The sequence below is a fragment of the Pan troglodytes genome, chromosome 12 (assembly GCF_028858775.2).
Source record: "Pan troglodytes isolate AG18354 chromosome 12, NHGRI_mPanTro3-v2.0_pri, whole genome shotgun sequence".
Classification (NCBI taxonomy): Eukaryota; Metazoa; Chordata; class Mammalia; order Primates; family Hominidae; genus Pan; species Pan troglodytes.
Window position 1 is genome coordinate 80,408,759 of NC_072410.2, and position 22,422 is coordinate 80,431,180.

A 22,422-nucleotide genomic window follows, 5' to 3' on the forward strand; every position below is an offset into this window, starting at 1 on the left:
GTGACTATCAAAAAAGAAACCGAAAAACCCCCACCAAAACCGTGCCTAAGTTTTCTATTTCTTTAATTATTAATACATTATTAGACACTAATTCTTCTACTTTTGGCAAATCATTTTTAGTAGTAATTCAATGTTTGTTATTAAAGATATACAACTTCCATATATAATTTTGGAGTTCTCACCCCTTTTCATTGCCAAGGACTATGTTTTACCTTCAGAAAAGACTTTTGGGCTCAGAGGCTCTATCTCTAACAACAAATCCTCTAGCCAAGGGGATTTGCTACAAATTAAAAAAAAATGTTTTTTAAATTTCACTCCTGGCTTCAAGAGATCTTCCGGCCTGGGCCTTGGGCCTGAGCCACCATGATGGCCAAATAAATATTTAAGTTTTTACTATTTCACTGTATTCTTATTCTAGTCTAGAGTATATACATTAGAACCAAGCTTCTGGCTGGGAGTGGTGGCTCATGCCTGTAATTCCAGCACTTTGGGAGGCTGAGACAAGCAGATCACTTGAGGTCAGGAGTTCAAGACCAGCTTGACCAACATGGTGAAACCCTGTCTCTACTGAAAATACAAAAATTAGCCAGGCATGGTGGTGCACGCTTGTAGTCCCAGCTACCTGGGAGGCTGAGGCATGAGAATCACTTGAACCCAGGAGGCAGAGGCTGCAAGTGAGCTGAGATTATGTCACTGCACTCCAGCCTGGGAGACAGAGCAAGACTCTGCAAAAGGGAAAAGGGAAGGGGAAGGGGAAGGAGAAGGGGAAGGAGAAGGGGAAGGGAAAGCGAAAGGGGAAGGGAAAGGGGAATGGGAAGGGAAAGGGGAAGGGGAGAAAGGAAGAAAGATCCATTAGGCCTTACAGAATCCCATAATGATTACAACTATGGTAACTGGCATAAGCACAGATATATATACATATTTATGGAACAGAATTCAAAGTCCAGAGAAAATCTCATGAAAATCTCATACATCTTTGGTCAATTTGTTTTCAAAAATGGTGCCAATACTATTCAATGGAGAAAGAGAAGTCTTTTCAACAAATGGTGCTGTAACTGAATATCCACATACAAAGGAATGAAGTTGGACACCTACTGGGCCATACTATATATGAAGATTAACTCAAGACGAATTGGAGACCTAAAGGAAAGAGCTAAAACTATAGAACTCTTAGAAGAAAACATAGAAGTAAATGTAATTTATGCCTAAGAAACAAGAGAAAGAACAGATAAACTAAACTACATCAAAACTTAAAACTCTGGTGCTATTAACAACATCAAGAAAGTGAAAAGACCACCCTCAGAATGAGGAAAATATTTGAAAAAGATCTGTAAGGAACTGTATCCAGAATATATAAAAAACTCTTACAAGAACAGACAACCCAATTCAAAGATGGGCACAGGATTTCAACATACATTTCTCTAAAGAGGATATACAAGTGGCCAATAAGTACTTGAAGAAATGCTCAACATCATTAGCCATCAGAGAAATGCAAATCAAAAGCATAATGAAAAACTACTTCACACCCACTAGGATGGCTATACTCAAAACACAGATAATATGTACTGGCAAGGATGTGGAGAAACTGAAACCCTCATACATTGCTGGTAGAATCATAAGACAATATAGCTGCTGTGAAAAAGTTTGGTAGTTCCTAAAAAAAAAAAAAAAAATTTTTTTTTTTTGTGGTGGTTGTTTTGGTTTTGAGAAAGGGTCTCGCTCTGTCATCCAGGCTGGAGTGCAGTGGTGCCATCATAGCTCACTATGATAGCCTTGACATCCCAGATTCAAATTATCCTCCCACCTCAGGCTCCTGAGTAGCTGGGACCACAGGCATGTGCCACCATGCCTGGCTATTTTTTTTTTTTTAGAGGCAAGGTCTTGCTATATTGCCCAGGCTGGTCTCGAACTCCTAGGCTCAAGTGATCCTCCTGCTTCAGCCTCCCAAAGTGTGGGGATTACAGGTGTGAGCCATTGTGCCTGGTCTTAAAATGTTAAACGTGGAGTTTTAACCCAACAATTCTACTCTTTTATATCCCAGAGAGCTGAAAACATATATCCACTCTAAAGCTCATGTATGAATGTATGTAGCAGCATTATTCATAGTAGCCGAAAACTGGAAATAACCCCTATGTCCATCAGTTGATGAAGGTGGTATATCCATACAATGGAATGTTATTTGGCCATAATACATGCTATATATGAAGTACTTAACGTGGATAAACCTTGAAAACATTAAGTGAAAGAAGCTCATCACAAAACTTCACGTTATATGATTCATTCCATTTATAGAAAATGCCCAGAACAGACAACCTATAAAAACAGAAAGTGGGTCAGTTGCCTAGAGTAAGGGGGAGGTGGGTGGGGTCATGGGGAATGACTATTAATGGGTACAGGATTCCTTTCTGGGTTAAAAATTGTTCTGAAATTAGACTGTGAGGATAGCTGCATAACCCTGTGAACTTACTGAATTATATATCTTAAATCAGTGAATTTTATAGTATGTGAATTATTTTTTATTTCTTTTTTTGGGGGGTTATGTGAATTATATCTCAACAAAGTTGTTAAAAAGAATCCTTTCTATGTGAGCATTAACTTTTGTTTTTTGTTTTGAGACAGTGCCCAGGCTGGTGTGCAATGGCGTGATCTCAGTTCATTGCAACCTCTGCCTCCTGGGATAAAGCAATCCTCCTGCCTCAGCCTCCCGAGTAGCAGGGACTACAGGTGCACACACCACCACGCCTGGCTAATTTTAAAATTTTTCTTGTAAAGACAGGGTTTTGCCATGTTGCCCAGGCTGGTTTCAAACTCCTGGGCTCAAGCAATCCACCTGCCTTGGCCTCCTCCCAAAGTGCTGGGATTACAGGCATGAGCCACCGTGCCCAGCAGCGTTAACGTGTTAAGGAAGTACTATGTCCACTTAAGGTTATAAGTTTAATTTTTTTCTCTTAAAATTACATTAATAAGACATTATTTTAAAATGATAATTGTACTTATTTGATGCTTTATTCACACTGTGCTTACTCTTTAGTTACATGAAGTAGAAGATATCTAGATCTGGACATGAAGACATCATTACTTTTTTTTACTAGTCACTTTTTTTGGATCACGCACAACTTGGACATGTGTTGCATTCTACTAGAAAAATGTCCTTGGCTGGGCGTGGTGGCTCACGCCTGTAATCCCAGTACTTTGGGAGGCCCAGGCAAGGTGATCACTTGAGGCCAGGGGTTCCAGACCAGCCTGGCCAACATGGCGAAACCCTGTCTCTACTAGAAATACAAAAATTAGCTGGGTATGGTGGTGGGCGCCTGTAATCCCAGCTACTCAGGAGGCTTGAGGCTAAAGAATCGCTTGAGCCTGGGAGGCAGAGGTTACAGTGAACTGGGATCACGCCATTGCACTCCAGCCTGGGCAAAAGAGGGAAACTGTCTCTAAATAAGTAAATAAAATAAAATAAAATAAAAATTTCTTAACCCTAGGTGTGACTTTTTTCAGGCTTAGGGTCAGTGATAATAATAGAATGGCTACATTAAGATTTTTCCATTTTAGACAATACATTCGGGTATTCATAGATCCAAGGCAAAAATAAAAACAAATGAGAAAGTTCCCCAAGAATCAACAGAACCTAACCAGATCTGAAACCAAAGACAGGAGTTACATACAGAATGAACACTGACAACTACATCTCCCCTAGATTCTAATCAATCCCCAAATGGACTGCCAGCACTTTCAATTTAGTTATCACATCACTCTCATAAAGTGTTTTCTACTTACAACTCCAAGAGAAACCAATTGGCTTACCTTTAGTTTAAGTCACTAAAATTGAGTGACTTTCCATTTTAAGCTTGTCAATGATGACTTCACAGCTATGTAAATGTTGGAAAGTAATTTCAGTGAGTTTTTCAGAACAATTTTCCCGACAAATTGGGGCTGTGTATGTATATTTGTAAACACACAGTGTTTTCTTCAACCAAAGCAGTTTATCTTCATGATTCAAACCCCGCTAGCCTTACAATCGCCCATTTAGTGTTTAACTCCCTTGTATACATAGTATGCTTTAACAATGTCAATCAGTGATTTAATTGTCAAAGATAAACCTTCCTAACAGTATTTCTAAGTAATGCTGTAAATATCTCAAAGAGTACTGTTGGATTAGAGGAAAGGACAAGCTTTGGAACCATGCAGAACCTGAGCTCAATCACAGGTAACAGAACTCTATGGGTCTTGGTTTCCTGTCTGTGCAATCACGATATTAATAAACACTATGTTACATTCTTGTGAAGAGTAACATATAAAAAGAATTTAGCGGCCAGGTGCGGTAGCTCACACCTGTAATCCCAGCACTTTGGGAGGCCGAGGCGGGAGGATCACGAGGTCAGATTGAGACCATCCTGGCTAACACGGTGAAACTCTGTCTCTACTAAAAATACAAAAAAAAAAAATTAGCCAGGCGTGGTGGCAGGGTGCCTGTAGTCCCAGCTACTTTGGAGGCTGAGGCAGGAGAATGGCGTGAACCCAGGAGGCGGAACTTGCTGTGAGCCGAGATCATGCCATTGCACTCCAGCTTGGGTGACAGAGCGAGAATCTATCTCAAGAAAAAAAAAAAAAAAAAAAAAGGATTTAGCACAAGGTCATCAGACACTGAATAAATGATATCTCTTACTTTTATTATTTCAAGGACTTTAGCATTTGTGATATCTGTTTAGCTGCCAAAAATAAAGATGTGAAGTGAATTCCTTTGTGGTTTTCTGAAAACTAGATCAGCACTACACCTCAGATGGTTTCCTATGTGCTTAACCATTTTTTTTGGTTGAAGAAAATAATTTCCTCCAAATCCTACAGTTACCTGTCATGTGTCTTTCTCAAAGAGAATGGACCAAACTCGGTCCAAATGGACAAATGTCCAAGTCTAAGTGCTTTTAAACCTCATCATGATCTATTACTAACGTGTTTTGGGGAAGATCTGAGCTAGCCTTCTATATTTGCAAAGTATCACCAACTGCTCTCTCAAGCAGCCTAATTCTAAAATTCAATGATTTCACTCAATAGCATCTCTAGTTTCACATTCATAATTCAATTATCTTTAAAGACCTATTTTTCCATTATTCTGAAAGATTCTGCAGCACTATATGTAAGAAGAAATTGGAATGTTTTCACATTTCAGGTGTTAATTTGTATCTAACAGCCAGAAGGAAAAATCGCTATTAAAAAAACCCCTCTAAATGACTAAATTTAGTTAGAATTAAATGAATTAGTTGGTTTAAAGTATTTAAGTCTTATATAGAAACAAAAATATTTACATAAGCATGTTCACAATAGTCTCACCCCATTAAAAATCAGCATTCCACATTTTTTAATGAGTTTAATTTTGGGAAAATTGACTTCATGTTTTTCTTTGTCTCCTTAAAAAATGTGAGAAGGACTACTTACTAGCAGAGGCAATAAAGTTGAGTCAATTAAAGATATATAAATCATAAACATGTTAACCTTAGGTACTGTACAAGGTCTGCAAGACAGGTCTTAAATTATTTTTGAAAATATATCTTTATTATATATCTGCGTAGCATTTAAAAAAGACAGGATGGCAAAAGGTATAGCACAAACAACTTATAAATGCTCAATGGTGTTACATCAGCTTCAAATCCTTCCCCTGCATAAAAGATGAGGAGAGAAATTTTCTGATTCTTCTCATTTCACAAAGGAAAAGTCAAATCTGCAACTCCTTTTCAATGAAGCCCATAATGACCACTCTATCATTTTGCAACTGCACTCCCTCTTAATCTCCCATCATTTTCCCTATCCTCACATGGTTCTTAACATTTTCTAATATAATTCGTGATAATGTTTATTATTTTTATTTTTTATTTTTTGTAGAGATGGTGTCTCACCCAGGCTGGTCTCAAACTCCTGGCCTCAAGCAATCTTCCTGCCTCAGCCTCCCAAAGCACTGGAATTACTGGCGTGGGCTACTGCAACTCGCCTTATTATTATTATTATTTTTGAGATGGAGTCTTGCTCTGTTGCCCATGCTGGAGCGCAGTGGCACAATCTCGGCTCACTGCAACTGTCTCCCAGGTTCAACTGATTCTCCTGCCTCAGCCTCCAGAATAGCTGGGATTACAGGTGTGTGCCACTACGCCTGGCTAATTTTTGTATTTTTAGTAGAGACAGGGTTTCGCTACATTGGCCAGGCTGGTTTCGAACTCCTGACCTCAGGTGATCCGCCCACCTTGGCCTCCCAAAGTGCTGGGATTACTGTGCCTGGCTGCGTCAGGGCTTATTTTTTATTCTGTCCCATACACGCTAAAATGCAGGCTTCACAGGACAGGAATTTTTGTTTTGTTTTCTGATGTATTCTGAATACACACAACAGCATGTAGCATGTAGCAAAAGGCAGGTGCTCAATAAATAATTGAATTCTATGAATATACAAAACGGATAAGAACAACAAGCATATTAGTGTGCCACTTAAGAGATTAATTCTCCAGATCAGATTGAGAACATTCCTGAATAGCATTTAAACATCCCACCACTTCAGATTACTCAGTTCACTTAAAGACCCTACCTGCCTGAGTGCGTTCCTATGGCCACCACTGTGCCACTTGGATGAAAATCTGCACAGTGTCCTGGTTCCTAGAAAAGAGACAGACAGCTGTTGGGGAGTATATGAGAAAGTCTCCCTAGATCTATGGGGACAGTAGCAAAAACTTCTGAAAATAACCTGTTTCATTCAAACATAAAATTTCAATCAACTTTCTAGCTAATGAGAAATACCACACAGATATGAGAGGAAAAAGAATTTCAGAGCAGGAAGGGGATATGCTGGCAGAGTGGTGAGGGAAAGGGACAACCAGCTTGTGGCTAGGGAGTGGAACAATAATAAGAATAATAACAACAAATACTGGTACGGTTCTTTAGCATCCACAAAGAACTTATATACACCTCTTGGGCTAGAGAAGGTGGATATCTGGGTTGGGTAGAGAGAAAATACAGTAAGAGACCACCCAGAAAGAAGACAGTAGAGCCTGTTAGTGAGCAGCACTTACTGAATCCAACTGCAATGCCACCCGAGGCACAAATGTTTCCATAATAATTAATGCTATGTAGATATGTGAAATCTTTATGATTTTACTACTGAAGCTGATGGACAAATTGAGCTTTTACGCTGCTAACTTACTTCTTTTATTTTTTATTTTTTGAGACGGAGTCTCGCTCTGTTGCCCAAGCTGGAGTGCAGTGGCACGATCTCGGCTCACTGCAAGCTCCGCCTCCCGGGTTCATGCCATTCTCCTGCCTCAGCCTCCCGAGTAGCTGGGACTACAGGCGCCCACCACCATGCCTGGCTAATTTTTTGTATTTTTACTAGAGACAGGGTTTCACCGTGTTAGCCAGGATGGTCTCGATCTCCTGACCTCGTGATCCGCTGCCTCGGCCTCCCAAAGTGCTGGGATTACAGGCGTGAGCCACCGCGCCCGGCCTAACTTACTTCTTTAAAATCGGTTCATGTTCACACTTTAAGACTAAACGCTACCCTCTTATCTCCAGCCTCTATTACTAAACCATATGTTTACATTTGGTTTGAATCAACACTTAGTCCTTTTTACTTCGCTGCTCTCAACTGCCAGTGTGAGGAGTTTCTGTGGGGAGGTTAATAATCACATCCTGCTTCACTCACATCTACCAGCCTGGTCCATTCCAGCCTGTGTTCCATTGAGTTCCACAGGCAAACCTGCCTGTCCTGAGCACATGTCAAGAGCAAATCTTTGAAGGGATGTGTGGCAAGACCCCAAAGCTCATCTGTATGACCCTGAAAATGAAAGACACTCATTGTTATAAGAACCAAAGAATATCATAAAAAATATTCAGTTAACGGTTAATATCACACAGCTTACCTGTACTTCTATTTGGAAGCCATCATTAAATGTTCCTCGTAAAATAAAGTTTCGTGATGTGCCTACTAAAAATTGATCTGCCTTTCCTTCTGCTACAGCTCTGATTGTGCCATACTGATCAGGAACCTAGAAAAAAAAGTGTAAAGTCACCATATACATACTAATATGCATTAATTACTACTCGAAGGCTGCATTTATAGCTGTAAGCAATTATGAGGTAATTATGACGAAAGCCCAAATTTGGATATGGTAATCTCATACTACTACTAATTTATTTGTCCAATTACATTTTATTATACAGAAGTTATAATAATTATCAACATTCTTTGCTTCAGTTAATTTTAAATGTATATTTTATATGACTTTAGGAGTTAAGGGTTAAGAACAGGGAAAAAAGGCTGGGCACGGTGGCTCACTCCTGTAATCCCAGCACATTTGGAGGCCAATGCGGGTGGATCACCTGAGGTCAGGAGTTCGAGACCAGCCTGGCCAACATGGTGAAACCCTGTCTCTACTAAAAATATAAAAATTAGCCAGGTGCGGTGGCGGGTGCCTATAATCCCAGCTACTCAGGAGGCTGAGGCAGGAGAATTGCTTGAATCCGGGAGGCAGAGGTTGCAGTTAGCCAAGACTGGGCCACTGTATTCCAGCCTGGGCGACAGAGCAAGACTCTGTCTCAAAAAAAAAAAAAAAAAAAAAAAAAAAAAAAAAAAGGCAAAAAGAAGTAAGTTCTATTAGATCACATGAAATCACATGAAGAATGTGGTCGGGTTTTGTTACTTATTAGTTATACTAGTTACATTACTTTGGGTAAGTTACTTAGCCTAAGAAACATTTTCTGTAATATAAGGATAATAATACATGCCCTACCTACTCTTGATTGTTGTAAGGATCAAAATATAAAAATATTCTCACCACAAAAAAATGATAAATGCATGAGGCAACAGACATACTAACTACCCTGACTGGATTACTATACAGCATATCTGCATCAAAACATCAGATTGTATCCCATAAATATGTTCAATTACAATGTGTCAATTAAAAAAATGTAATGTGGAAGTTCTCTGTAAATTAAAAAACAATATATTGTAAAGTATTATAATAATAGGATTCCTTGGGAGAGCAATTTCATTTAATGCAATACATGGAACAATCTCAGTGAATGCTGTGTTAATACATTTAATAATAATCTCAAAGAATGATTCTGAAATAATGGAATTATAAATCCCACTTTATCAAGTGGGATCTAAAATTACTCCTAAAAATACAAATAACTGAACTCTAAGAGGAATCCATATTTACATTAGAAATGGGAAAGGAAGGAGTGAACTAGATTGTATAGCTTTTATTAACAAAGGATATGAGTTATCTGTGAAGAAAACAGTGATGGAAGTTGCATTTTCAGTATGAACTGAAGGTTGTGATTAAGCAACTCTTTATTATCTATCTTCCTGGAAATAAAATCCAAGAGCAGTACTATCAGGATCCTCTTTTTAAGAGGATTTTCCAGAAGATTTTCTCTGGAAAGAATGCTACATGTAGAAAAAAAACACTAAGCATAAATCCAAAATAGAAATCACCAAAAAAGAGAAGAAAAATTAAACTTTGTGACATTTGCTCTGGTTTTAACAGGCAAATTATTCTGCCTAATCTTTAAAAATATTCTTTCAAATTATTTTAATGGTCTTTTTTTTTTTTTTGAAAAAAGTTATCTTAAAGGCAACAACAAACTCCTTTCTTGAGGAAAGGAAATGAAATTATAAGAATTTAATAAGTTTGCCAGAAAAGTATAAGTTATCTTAATGTGGGACAAAATACCTGAGTTTAGAGTATTTAATATTTTAATATTCCGTTTCCATCCTTACCTCTATTTCTCTTTCAGGATTCAGATCATGATCCCACAGAATTATTTTTCTGTCTTTCCCTCCTCCAGTTAATAACATCCCATTTCTCATCTGACAAAGTGTGAACACACTGCCATCATGAGCTTTGATTTGTTTGCTGATTTGATATACACCTAATATGAGGGAAAAATAAAAACACTAGTGATAATACTTTTCTTCAGATTTTAGTGTCTATATGGAAGAAAACTTCAGTAGAACTAGAGTTAATAATCAGAAAGTTCATATGACTCAATCAAAAACCTATTTTCAGCAAGTCTTTTGTGCAAAGCGGTAGTAAAGTTTAGGGTATAATACAATCTTTTGCATTTATGTCAATATTTATTTACTCTGAAAATATTTCAAAATATTTTCCTACAAAAAACCAAAGCAAAAGTAGTGATAATTCCACAGACGAAAGGGGATATAGTATAGGTTTCAGAACTTTACTATCTCTCATAATCATCTTGTATGGTAGCTACGGTAGGTGTCACTCTTCTGATATGAGAGCTCAAGACACAAGAGGTACAGGAGCAGCTTAGGGGATACCACATAGTTAGCTAATAACAAAGCTGTGACTAGGCTCAAGTCTCCCACCTTGATGTTCCTTTAACTTTGCAAAAACATCTTTGGTTGACCTTCTGAGTTAACAGTCACAACGTTTAACGTTTTACAACCATTGTTAACCCAGAGGCCTTCTGCTGTGCCAAGGATTACTCCCCTTTATTTGCTGAGATATGGGGGCACTACGGAAGTTATTGGGACAAAGGTAGGCAATGGATACCTGCAGTGATGGCTTTTGACCTACTAGCAGAGAATAATTTCAGTATTTTAAAAATTGATTCAGCTGTACCAATGTGATGGCTAAATAACAGCCCAGTTTTCTTGTATACCCATAGCACACTTTGTTAAGTACCCAGGGAGAGACCAAGGGGGTACATAAAAGGTCTTTTAGGCAAACACATGTGATTTTTTAAATTATATTTTGCCCCCTTTTAAGGGTGAGAATAAGATGATAGTACTCATACCTTTTTCTTTGGTATTCATAAATGCCTTACTCAGAGAAGCTCTTTAGCTAGATAGGCTAGCAGAGCAAGAGTAAAGCTTTTTGGAAGATGATGTCCTACAGAATTAGCTACCAGGTTCAAAATGGGAAGGTAGAACCTTATTGAAATATGGCCAAAGTAAGTCAATAAACAGCCCTTAGTCCTCTTGAAAAAATTCAGGTTTAACAACTATTCATTTTCTAAAACTGTTCCTCAACTGATGAATAGATTTTAAAAACATAGTATGTCTATACAATGTGATATTACTCAGCCATAAAAAGGAATGAGGTATTGACACATGCTACCACCACATGGATGAATCTTAAAAACATAATGCTAAGTGAAGGCTGGGCGCCGTGGCTCACACCTGTAATCTCAGCACTTTGGGAGGCCGAGGTGGGTGGATCACCTGAGGTCAGATGTTTGAAACCAACCTGGCCAACATGGCAAAACCCTCTCTACTAAAAACACAAAATTAGCCAGGCATGATGGCACATGCCTATAATCCCAGCTACTTGGGAGGCTGAGGCAGGAGAATCGCTTGAACCTGGGAGGCGGAGGTTCAGTGAGCCGAAATCGCACCACTGCACTCCAGCCTGGGCAACAAGAGTGAAACTCCATCTCAAAAAACAAACAAACAAAACAAAACAAAAAAAACTAAGTGAAAGAAGCAAGTCATAAAAGACCACACATTGTATGACTCCATTTATATGAAATGTCATGAACAAGTAAATCTATAGAGACCTAAAGGAAATTGGTGGTTACCTAGGGGCTGAGGGGAGGGAGAAATAGAAAGTGACTACTAATGGGTACAGGCTTTCTTTTCGGGGTGATGAAAATGTCCTTAGGTCAGACAGTGGTGATGGCTGCACAACCTTGTAAATATACTAAAAACCACTGAACTTAAAGGCATACTTCAACAGGGTAGATTTCATGGTATGTGAATTATATATCGAAGCTGTTACTGAGATTGTTCTTTTTTACTCATCTATTTGAGCTGCTATTATACTTAACAAATTGACTACAATTTCTAAGGCTTTGGTATCCTAAAAAAAATTATGTCTCAGTTTGAGTATGCTAGTGGTACAAATACTTAACAGATGGGTATATATGGCAGGGAGACAGGAAAGGGCTTGCTTGATTTGGAGGAGAACTTGCCCAATTCAGCAGAGCTGGAAGTAGAACTCCAACAAACTTGCTGTTCAGGTCAACCGTCTCCACTTACATCAACATTTATCATCTAAAAATACCTTAAAAATTGAACAACACAACTGTGTTCACTGGCATAGGTAGATAAGTATCTATCTCTGTTCTGATGTTACCACGAGAGGGAGGACACCTGAGAGATGAGAATTTTCTGAGAGTACTACTGGCTTTATTTGGATAATAAAAATAGAGAAAAGCAAATTCTAGGCTTATTTCCCTGTGCATGGTCAAACTAACAAGAGTAGCCTGAAGGTATCATGTAAGAAAACACAAAAAGCAAAGGTGTGGGAGTTTCATAGTTCTCTATCAGAATGTAAGAAAATAAAGCTTTTCTATGCTTAAGTCTGCTTTCCGTATTTCTAAACATGACAAAAACCTTGTTAAACACTTAAAATCCTCCCAGAATGATGGAAAACTGGAAAAAAAAAAAATGAAGAAAAAAATGCTTCATCAGAAATAAAAATACTCTATATAGTGATCAAGTCAGTGAGTCCTTCTCACTCCAGGAAAGTTATTTCCTGAGGTGGACCTAGTATCGACTTAGCTTAAAAAATTTAGTGTTTCTAATTTAAACAAATTATCAAAGTTTCCTTTATATAGTATTTACCTGTGAAACAAATTTATAGCCAAAGATGTCTTTCTTATGGGTCTGTATTTCTGATATTTCAGTTGCCAAATAATGTTTGAAATCCCTGCCAAGGAAAATAATTATCCTTGAATTAAAAAAACCTACTCTGCCTTCAGGCTTACTCATATGGTCAAGTCCATCCAAACTTAATCACAAACCTCACCCTTTCTTCTCATCTCTAACAGACACAAAGCTTCCATAAAAAGCAAGTTTACACTGCCTGCCAAATAAAGATGTTTGGAAGGCTTTCTGTGCCTGTTTAAAGAATAAAATATTAGGGAGACTTTGAAATTTATGTTGTATTCTTAGCGACTGGGCCCATTTGATTATCTGGAGAACACATAAAATGGCAGTGTTTCTTAGCTCCTTTGCAAGACTTAAGAATGGTGAACATTTTAATGGTTCTGTAGATACTCTCAACTTCCACTTACCCACTTAAAAGATTACAAATTATTTTGCATAAGAACAATTTCAATCTATTTCATATGTGTAGGAAATAAATAACAAATACCTCATATCTACTTAAGAAACAGAAAACACTAATTACTTTGAAGATTCACATTAATTCATGTTTAAGGAAGAAATGGTTTGGAAACAAGAAAAAAATATATAAAAGCACTTTTAAGACAAAAAATACAGTTTTGGTTTGTCTCCTATTACAAAAGTAAAAGGATTAGTTGTGAAATTATACTTCTGCCATCCAAAAATCTCCTTTTATCAGACAGGATGTCACAGTACACTCAAATTTTGGTTGGTAAGACTGCCACAGGTGCAGAAATGTCATAGTTGGGAATATGTAAATTGGATCTACTGAAATCTGGGGGCAAGAATTAAAAAATGGAAACTGTGGACACTTATTCTGGTCTGGACTTCCATTTATTTCACTGCGCTCACCAAATTCTTCCCAGCCAATTGAAAACCTCAAATTCTTAGCAACTTTGCCCATAATAGGGTTAGTCATGTGGCAAAGTACAACACAGGCCATTTCATGTGCCCAGCAATTTACAAGATTGGATTTCCTGTTTCCTGTTTGTGCATATGTAGAGAGGTTGAGCCACAAATTTTTCAAAGACCAAAATAAAAACCTCTGAACCTCTTCTTCCTGTCCCCAACCTGAACACAAATATTAAGGCTAACAAAAGGGCATATTTATACGCAAACTCTGCTCAGTGTTGGAGATTCGTGAACAATTTAAAAGTCACTGTTTTAATAGACTATGCTGTTCCTGGCATTTCTGATACTAAGTAAATGTGCCCAGGAAAGAAAAATAAGAAAAAAAGAAAAGAGAAATAAATGGGAAAAGTAGTTGATAATATATTGTTGTTGTAACTCTATTTTTTAAGAACCCTCAACCCACTGCCATTCTTCTCGTATGTAAATTTTGAACCTAAACTGAATGAAAGAGGCTAAGAATATATGGCCAATGATTGAGATAGGAGTCAATGGTAATACAATTTAAGGCTTCTTGTTTTAAACTTCTTAATATGTCTAATTCAACTGCCAAGCTTAGACATTCAGGTGAATGGATTTGAAATACATTTAATTAAAACATTAATTTCGTACAGATAGTCCCTAACTTATGTTGGTTCAATTTATTATTTTTTGACATTATGATAGATTTATCGGGATATAATGCCATCCAGAAGTCAAGGAGCATCTGAATATCTGTCCTAAAAAATACAGTATGAAACTCTGTGCAGTCATAAGAAAATAGTAATGCGAAATTTAAATGCCACATTTCGGTGAAAACAGTGCTTTCATCAATACTACTCAACTTTTACTCCTACATTGACACCCAAAGTTAAGATAAAAGTTATTTCCTTAATGTTTGACAAACAGTTTTCAAACAGCTAATAGCAAATGCCGGACACTGTGCTAGCCCAGGGAAAGCTTATTGGGGAAGGCAGATATGTAAATCGGGTCTTTCTGAGCACACGAACAGGGATTCCCTTATTCATAAATCACTTAGGGTGATTTTCATGGTCTGATGCAAGGACTCCAGAAAGAGAGAGGTAAGGAGTTGTTTCAGTGTGTTTAGGGGAGGCGAATGAACAAGAGAAAGGACATGTTGCCCTGCCAATCCCCAGGGGAAATGTCTCAGAAAACTCAGGGTGATTTCCCCATTACCTCCTTTCTTACTTTTTTTTTGGTGAATTATTGAGGACTGGCTGACCTAGCTAGTTCTATTTCTACTGTTACCACCTGTTGCTGCTAAGAATCTCTCTCTTCTCCTGGCCCACTGGTTTTAGAACCAGGTCTCCAATTTTTCTCTTAGAACCTCCTACTCTGAAGGAAGTACATGGTACTCTGGACATTTTTTTCAAAGTTTGATTATTCTTAAATAGTAACGAAAAACGGGGTTTTAAAAAGGTTATTTTCCATGTCCTTCCTCTAATTTTTTTCATTTACCATAGAAAAGGGCAAAGAGGACCTGTATATTTGGGTGCAAATAAAACTTAAGAATAAATCTGTGTTTTTTAGGAAAACTGATTTGAGGTAAAGCTGAATGGATGCCAAGGACCCCTACACTAAGGTTGGGAAGAAGGGCTGCAGTGAGGAAAAGAAAAAGGAGAAGTGGATTGAACTATGAGTTTATTCCTTTTCTCTCCACTCTTCCATTTTATCACATGGCCATGCATTCTGCTCTAACAGATATCCCAGAACCAGCTCAGGGGAAAGTGAGCCTTTATACTTTTTAAACTAACATATATCCATATCATTTCTTTCTAATTATTAACTTCCTAAAGGGAATGGTTCAGTATAGTCAAATGTGGGTTATATAAGCTTAATAAATAACTGGATAAATAATTTCATTAAAAAAAGATTATGAAGAATGCTGAAAACAAAAGGTATGTTGGTGACTTGCTCATATTGTTACACTGCAGCTCTTTCTCTCCTGGTCTAAGAGATGGGACTGAAAGAGCACTATGTGAGAATTACCAGAAATGAGTTTAATATAAGAATACTGTACCTTTAGGTCCTTTCCCAGGTGTGGGCTCTACAGTAGTTTTGCTCCATATAAGCATGACTCCACCTGAGTCTCCAGTAAGAACATCTCCATTCCCCAAGAATGCTAAACACTGCACAAATTTTGGCTTTTCATATTTCTACAAGGAAACAATAAAAATTTTCAGTTTTCTTTTTGCCATGACAACTTCATGCTTATTAAACAATTAAAAAAATTAAAGTTTTATACACCTAATGACATTAAAACAATCTGATTCTTACCCCAAAAATTCCCTGTTTTCTTGTTAGTGAATTGCCGCTCCAGGTCCAGAAGAAAATATGAGATTTACCGCATGTAATTATGGTATTTGCATCTGTTGGGTGAAACTCCACAGCCAAAACAACTTCATTTGTTGTCTATGAAAAGGGAAATAAAGCTTTAGATGAATGTATATCCTTATCTCCTTCAAGTATCAATTCAATTACTGCTACTTACAATTAACGATAGGGCAAGATTTTGAGAAAATGCCTCTTCTTCTAAGACAATTTTCCTGAAAAATTTTGATAATGTATTTTTTGGGATGATTTAAATTTGATGTCCTTATATTATCGTATCATCTTTTATGCTATTTATAAAAACGCTGCATTAGAAAGACACTTATATGAATACCTTTAACTTCTTGCACATGCCAGAAAAGTACACTTAAAACTGTCGAATTTAAGAGCAATGTACATTCTTTCTTAAAGACACTGCTATTTGTATTGAAAGAAAGAAAAGAAAGTCTTATCTTTCTTTGTACTATTATTATGGAGCATTCATTCACGCAACGATTTTTTTTTTTTTTTAAGATACAGTCTTGCTCTGTCACCCAGGCTAGAGTGCAAATGGAGTGATCTTGGCTCACGGCAACCTCTGCCTCCGGAGTTCAAGTGGTTCTCCTGCCTTAGCCTCCCCAGTAGCTGGGACCACAGGCACCCACCACCATGCCCAGCTAAGTTTTGTATTTTCAATAGAGACATGGTTTCACCATGTTGGCTAGGCTGGGCTCGAACTCCTGACCTCAAGTCATCCGCCCACCTCAGCCTCCCAAAGGGCTGGGATTACAGGCATGAGCCATTGCGCCCAGCCTCAACAAAATGTTTAGAGATTAGGACTAATTTAGAGATATGTCCTTCAGGCTGAACCCTTAAAAAGTAGATTTAGAATGGTCACTACTGATTCCTACAGAAATTAAAACAAAAACATTCCCAGAGAGCTTTTATGCTCTTTTCCCTCAAAAAATCTAGCAAAGACAGGCATTAAGTTTAAAAGATTTATGGTGGACTAGGAAGAATACAAGCATGAGACTCAAGAAGAAATTACTAGTTTTTTCATTAAAATGATTTCAATTGAGGATATTATTCTAAAACAGTGTATTTCTATAATTTCAGTAAATCATAATTCTCACTAAATTGATATTTTATAGTAAAATCATCTACTCAAACTTAACACTGAGGTGAAACCTAACTACATGCCTGTAAAGCTACTTATTATTAGCTAGTGTTTATTTACAGGGTGATCATTAATGTCCACTTTTTAACTTAGCAAAGAACTTTACGTGTACGGAAGCATTTCCTTTTGGCAAAACAACATGGGCCGGGCGTGGTGGCTCACGCCTGTAATCCCAACATTTTGGGAGGCTGAGGCGGGTGGATCACGACGTCAGGAGTTCAAGATCAGCCTGGCCAAGATGGTGAAACCCCGTCTCTACTAAAAATACAAAAAATTAGCTGGGCGTGGTGGTGGGCGCCTTTATCCCAGCTACTTGGGAGGCTGAGGCAGAGAATTGCTTGAACCCGGGAGGCAGAGACTGCAGTGAGCTGAGATTGCACCACTGCGCTCCAGCCTGGGTGACAGAGTGAAACTCTGTCTCAAAACGAAACAAAACCAAGATAAAGATGATAGTCTTATGAACCGTGTTAAAAATAATAAATTTTATGTTATACTAATAAAATGACACTTGAAACGGTTGTTGTAAATTCTTTTTTTTCCCTCATAGTTCCAATATTTCCATGAGTTTTACGTTTCTGTTACTTAACATTTGGGCTTAAGGGCCTTTGCATAAGCACATAAATAAAATTCAACTAATAAAATCTAATCTAGGCCAGGTGTTGTGGCTTATGCCTGTAATCTCAATGCTTTGGGTGGCCAAGGTGGGAGAACTGCTGAGGCCAGGAGTTAGAGATCAACTATGCAACATAGTGAGACCTGTCTCTACAAAAAGTAAATTAGCCGGCATGGCGGTGCGCGCTGTAGTTTTAGCTACTTGGGAGGCTGAGGCTGGAGGATTCATTTGAGCCCAGGAGTTCGAGGTTGCAGTGAGCTGTGATTAAGCCACTGCACTCCAGCCTGGGTGAAGCGTGAGACCCTGACCAAAAAAAGAAAAAAAAAAAAAGTTGAAGATAAAGTACAGCACATCTTGCTTGTTACATAATTTCCCACAGTGATTCAGTAGTATAGAACTATATACATATTTAGCAAGTCTAAGTAAAGTTTAAAGATTGACTGAACAGTCTTTAGTTTTCACTCAGACAAATCAAAACTACATGACAGTTAAATCTTAGGCCAAATTAAGATAATCAAAGGGTTGTAAAACTAACTACAAATATTCCCAGCATACCCATCATGCTAGTGATAAGACAGTCAAGATATAAACTGAAGAAATCTATGAGTTTAAATCACTTTGCGTATGAGTATTGCCTTACAGGATATATCCTTTTAACTTTTTATTGATATATATTTTATATATATATATATATGCACACAGATTTTAAGTATATAGCTCAATAAAGTTTTATAAATTGAAAACATCGCTATTCAGCATTCAGAACAAGAAACAAAACATTACTAACCTTCCATAAATACCCTAGATCCCCTTTCCAGTCACTATCCCCTTCCTCTATTTAACCATCATCCTGATTCTTAGCAGCAAAGATTATTTTTCTCTGTTTCATTCAAATGGAATTATACACAATGCATTCCTTCATGTCTGGGTTATTTTGTTAACATTTCATTTCTAAGATCCATTTGTGTTGGTGCATATAGTTGTACCTTGTTCATTCTATTTGCTCTATTGTATTCTTTTGTATGAAAATATCACATTATTGACTTAACCATTCTCCTGCTGATGGGCAGGGTAGTTTCCATGTTTTTGGCTACCATAAACAGCACTGCTATTTGCCTTCTAGCAAACACATGTATATATTTCTGCCGAGATGAACAATTTGGGCCAGAAAGCATGCATATGTTCGACTTTAGGTTATGTCAAATAGTTTTCTGAAATTCACTAAATTGTTCCTAAATTCACTAAGGAACAATTCACAAAGTTCCTAAATACACTAAAATTTATCTTTCTGCTCTAAAAGTGTCCTTTCCTCCATGTCCCACAAAACTCCTATAATTCAGAATACAGTTGCCAACGCCTAAGAACTGAAGAGATAATATGGCTATTACCAACTTACATGCCCAGCAGCACTGTGTGAGAGTTCCAGTTACTTTGCCTCCTCAGCAACCTTAGTATTTTTGTCTTTTTCACGTAAGATATTTTGGTAGGTGCATAGTGGTATTGCACTTGGGTTTTAATTTGAATTTCTCTGATAATTAATGAGGTTGTGTACCTTTACATATGCTTATTAATCACCTGGACACCCTGTTTTATGTAGTGCCGGAAGTCTTTTGCTGTTTAAAAAACTGTCTTTTTCTTACTGAACTATAGATGCTTATATATTCAGAATAATGAGTGTGTTGTTGGAAGTATGTATCACAAATATTTTCTCACACTCTTAAAGGTGTCTTGATAGGCGGGGCGTGGTGGCTCACACCTGTAATCCCAGCACGTTGGGAGGCTGAGATGGGAGGATCACTTGAGATCAGGAGTTTGAGACCAGCCTGGCCAACATGGTGAAACTCTGACTCTATTAAAAAAATACAAAAATTAGCTGGGCATGGTGGCACACGCCTGTAATCCCAACTACTCAGGAGGCTGAGGCGGAAGAATCACTTGAACCCAGGAGGCGGAGGCTGCAGCATTGAGCCAAGATCATGCCACTGCACTCCAGCCTGGGTGACAGAATGAGACTGTCTCCAACAAAAAAAAAAAGGTGTCTTGATAAAGAGAAGTTTTTAACATGATTTATCTTTTTCTCCCATTATGGTTAGTACTTTATATGCCTTAAGAAATCTACTTATAAAGGTGTTCTGTATTTTCTTCTAAAAGCTTTACTGTTTTTTACCTTTCATGCTAAGATGCATAATCCATCTAAAACTGATTTTTCTGAATGCTGTGAGGGAGGGGTCAAGGTAATTTTTTTTTTTCATATGAGTATCCAATTAAGCCAGCACCCTTCAGTGAAAACATTATTCTGTGCCTACTGCATCGCCACCTTTGGCATAAGTCAAGCAACTGATTTGTGTAACCTGTTTCTATATTCTCTTCCACTGATCTATGTTTGTATCACAATGTCTTAATTACATAAGTCTTGATATTTTATATTTTATGTGCTTTGACCTTATTCTTTTTCTTCACAATTGTGACTATTCCCTATTTCTTCCCCTTCATATTTCCACATATATTCAGTTTGTCAACTCCTATGAAAGCTGAGTTTTGACTCTGCTGAATGTATAGCTCAATATGCAAAAGTGACATCTTTATCGTCTCCTATCCATGATTATGTAACATCCCTCCTCTTTAATTTCTGTCAGTAAGGTTTTTAAGTTGCCTTACTGAATTTTATTTTTATTTTGAAAATTAAAAAAAAATTTTTTGAGACAGGGTCTCGCTCTGTTCCCCTGGCTGCAGTGCAGTGGCACAATCTCAGCTCACTGCAGCCTCAATCTCCTGGGCTCAACTGATCCTTCCACCTCAGCCTCCCAAATAGCTGGAACTACAAATGTGCACCACCATACCCTGCTATTTTTTTTTTTTTTTTTTTTTGGTAGAGACAAGGTCTCATTATGTTTGCCCAGGCTGGTCTCGAACTCCTGGACTCAAGTGATCCTCCTGCCTTGGCCTCCCAACGTACTCGGATTATAGGCGTGAGCCACAGCACCCAGGCCCTTACTGAATTTTAATGTTAATTCTTTATTTTTTTTCATGAGAGGTCCCACAAGCTCGGGTCATCTGGGCTGCCCTCGCCTTACTGAATTTTAAATTTACATAAATTAAAAAGTTATATATCAACTCCCCAAATCCTTGTGACTTAAGCAAGGATGGAGCTCATCTATAGTAGAACAGAATAAGGTCAAGACAGGGAGAAGAGGAGAGACAGTCAACCCGTAATCCAGCCCCCGAATCAAGTCATTTCTGAGTCAAAATCTCCCTCTGACCTTTACTAGAGGTTTTCTCTTCCTCCCTAAACAGGAGTCAATACATCCTCTGTTTTGATTAAGTTAACTTTATTTTTATTATTTTTTGAGACGAAGTCTTGCTCTGTCGCCCAGGCTGGAGTGCAATGGCGTGATCTCGGGTCACTGCAACCTCTTCCTCCAGGGTTCAAGCAATTCTCCTGCCTCAGCCTCCAGGGTAGCTGGGGTTACAAGCAACTGCCACCATAACCGGCTATTTTTTTTTTTTTTTTTTTTTTTTTGTATTTTTAGTAGAGATGGGGTTTCACGATGTTGGCCGGGTTGGTGTTGAACTCCTGACATCTAATGATCTACCCACTTTGGTCTCCCAAAGTGCTGAGATTACAGGTGTGAATGACTACCCCTGGCCAGATTAAGTTAATTTCAATTGTTTTGCAGTCGCTTGTACTAGAAAGTGCTATAATGCAGATATTTGGGACACGGTGTTTAGAGAACTTCCTGACTACCTGGATGTGAGAAGTGAGGTAAAAAGAGCCATGAATGATGTCCAAGTTTCTAGCTTAGGTAGCTAGGTGAAATGCGGAGTCAATCACTAAGGGATGAAACTGGTGGTTGGGGGCTAGGAAAGATGATTATGTACAGATTTGAACATGTTGATTTTCATTTGTGGTAGAGGACATTCAAATAAAGATGTCTAGGATGCAACTAGAAATATGAGTTAAACCTGTTAGAGATCTGGGCTGGAGATAACTGATACGGGACTCAGCAGATAGAAAATGAGGCCATGGGAGCAGCATATAGTATCAGTGGAGCATCTGGAATAAAACTCTGAAGAACACCAACATTTAAAGTCCTGGAAAGGAGATCGAGAAATCGCCAGTAGGAGGAAAACCACAAGACTTCATCTGGTAAACCTTACTATGAAGAATCAAAACTGATATATTTCATTTTCATGCAACTTCCCTATGTTTCAATGTTAAATTAGTCTGAATAACTGGAAGTCAATCTATATCTTCATTTATGTTTTTTAAAGTTTGAGGTTTTCTGACAAGTTATATTCCTTTTAAGTACAATCAAATCTACTTCTTTCAAAATGTTAAGTTAAACATCATATAATCTTTTTGCCCAACAAGCTAAAAGCTTGAAGCTTACTCAAAACAAAACTGTTAAGAGAGGAGTTGGAGAGTAATGTGATGTTATTTAAGAGTATGGCAAATATTACACAGACTTTTTAAAGCCATTCTATCACTTTGAATCTTTTTAAATGCCTGTCAGAGGGAGAAGTCCATTTCTGGCTCATATAAACCCAGCTTCAATGCATTTTACATTCTTCTCTTACAACGTACAGCTTGATCTACACAGAGATCAACCCTTGTACTGTAAAGAGTTATAATGCAATTATAGCAATTATAAATGCTATTGAATTTTCTAAAATAATCCTACAAACACAATTAAGACCAAAAAACTTATCATA

At 37.7% G+C, this 22,422-nt stretch overlaps 1 protein-coding gene across 12 annotated transcripts in view; it reads right to left on the reverse strand.

The window, feature by feature from the left end:
* EML4 (EMAP like 4) overlaps window positions 1-22,422 on the reverse strand; it is a 162,993-nt gene that overhangs the window by 21,430 nt on the left and 119,141 nt on the right. For all 12 annotated transcript variants that reach the window (XR_010149563.1, XR_010149562.1, XR_001715736.4 and 9 more), the window contains 6 exons: window positions 15,887-16,021; window positions 15,630-15,765; window positions 9,764-9,915; window positions 7,896-8,021; window positions 7,679-7,810; window positions 6,569-6,636 (listed from right to left, as the gene is read on the reverse strand). Coding sequence is in view for 6 of the 12 variants with exons in the window: in XM_016948426.4 (XP_016803915.3) it covers window positions 6,569-6,636; window positions 7,679-7,810; window positions 7,896-8,021; window positions 9,764-9,915; window positions 15,630-15,765; window positions 15,887-16,021 (749 nt within the window). In the remaining 6 variants the exon portion in view is untranslated. The remainder of the gene's footprint in view (window positions 1-6,568; window positions 6,637-7,678; window positions 7,811-7,895; window positions 8,022-9,763; window positions 9,916-15,629; window positions 15,766-15,886; window positions 16,022-22,422) is intronic.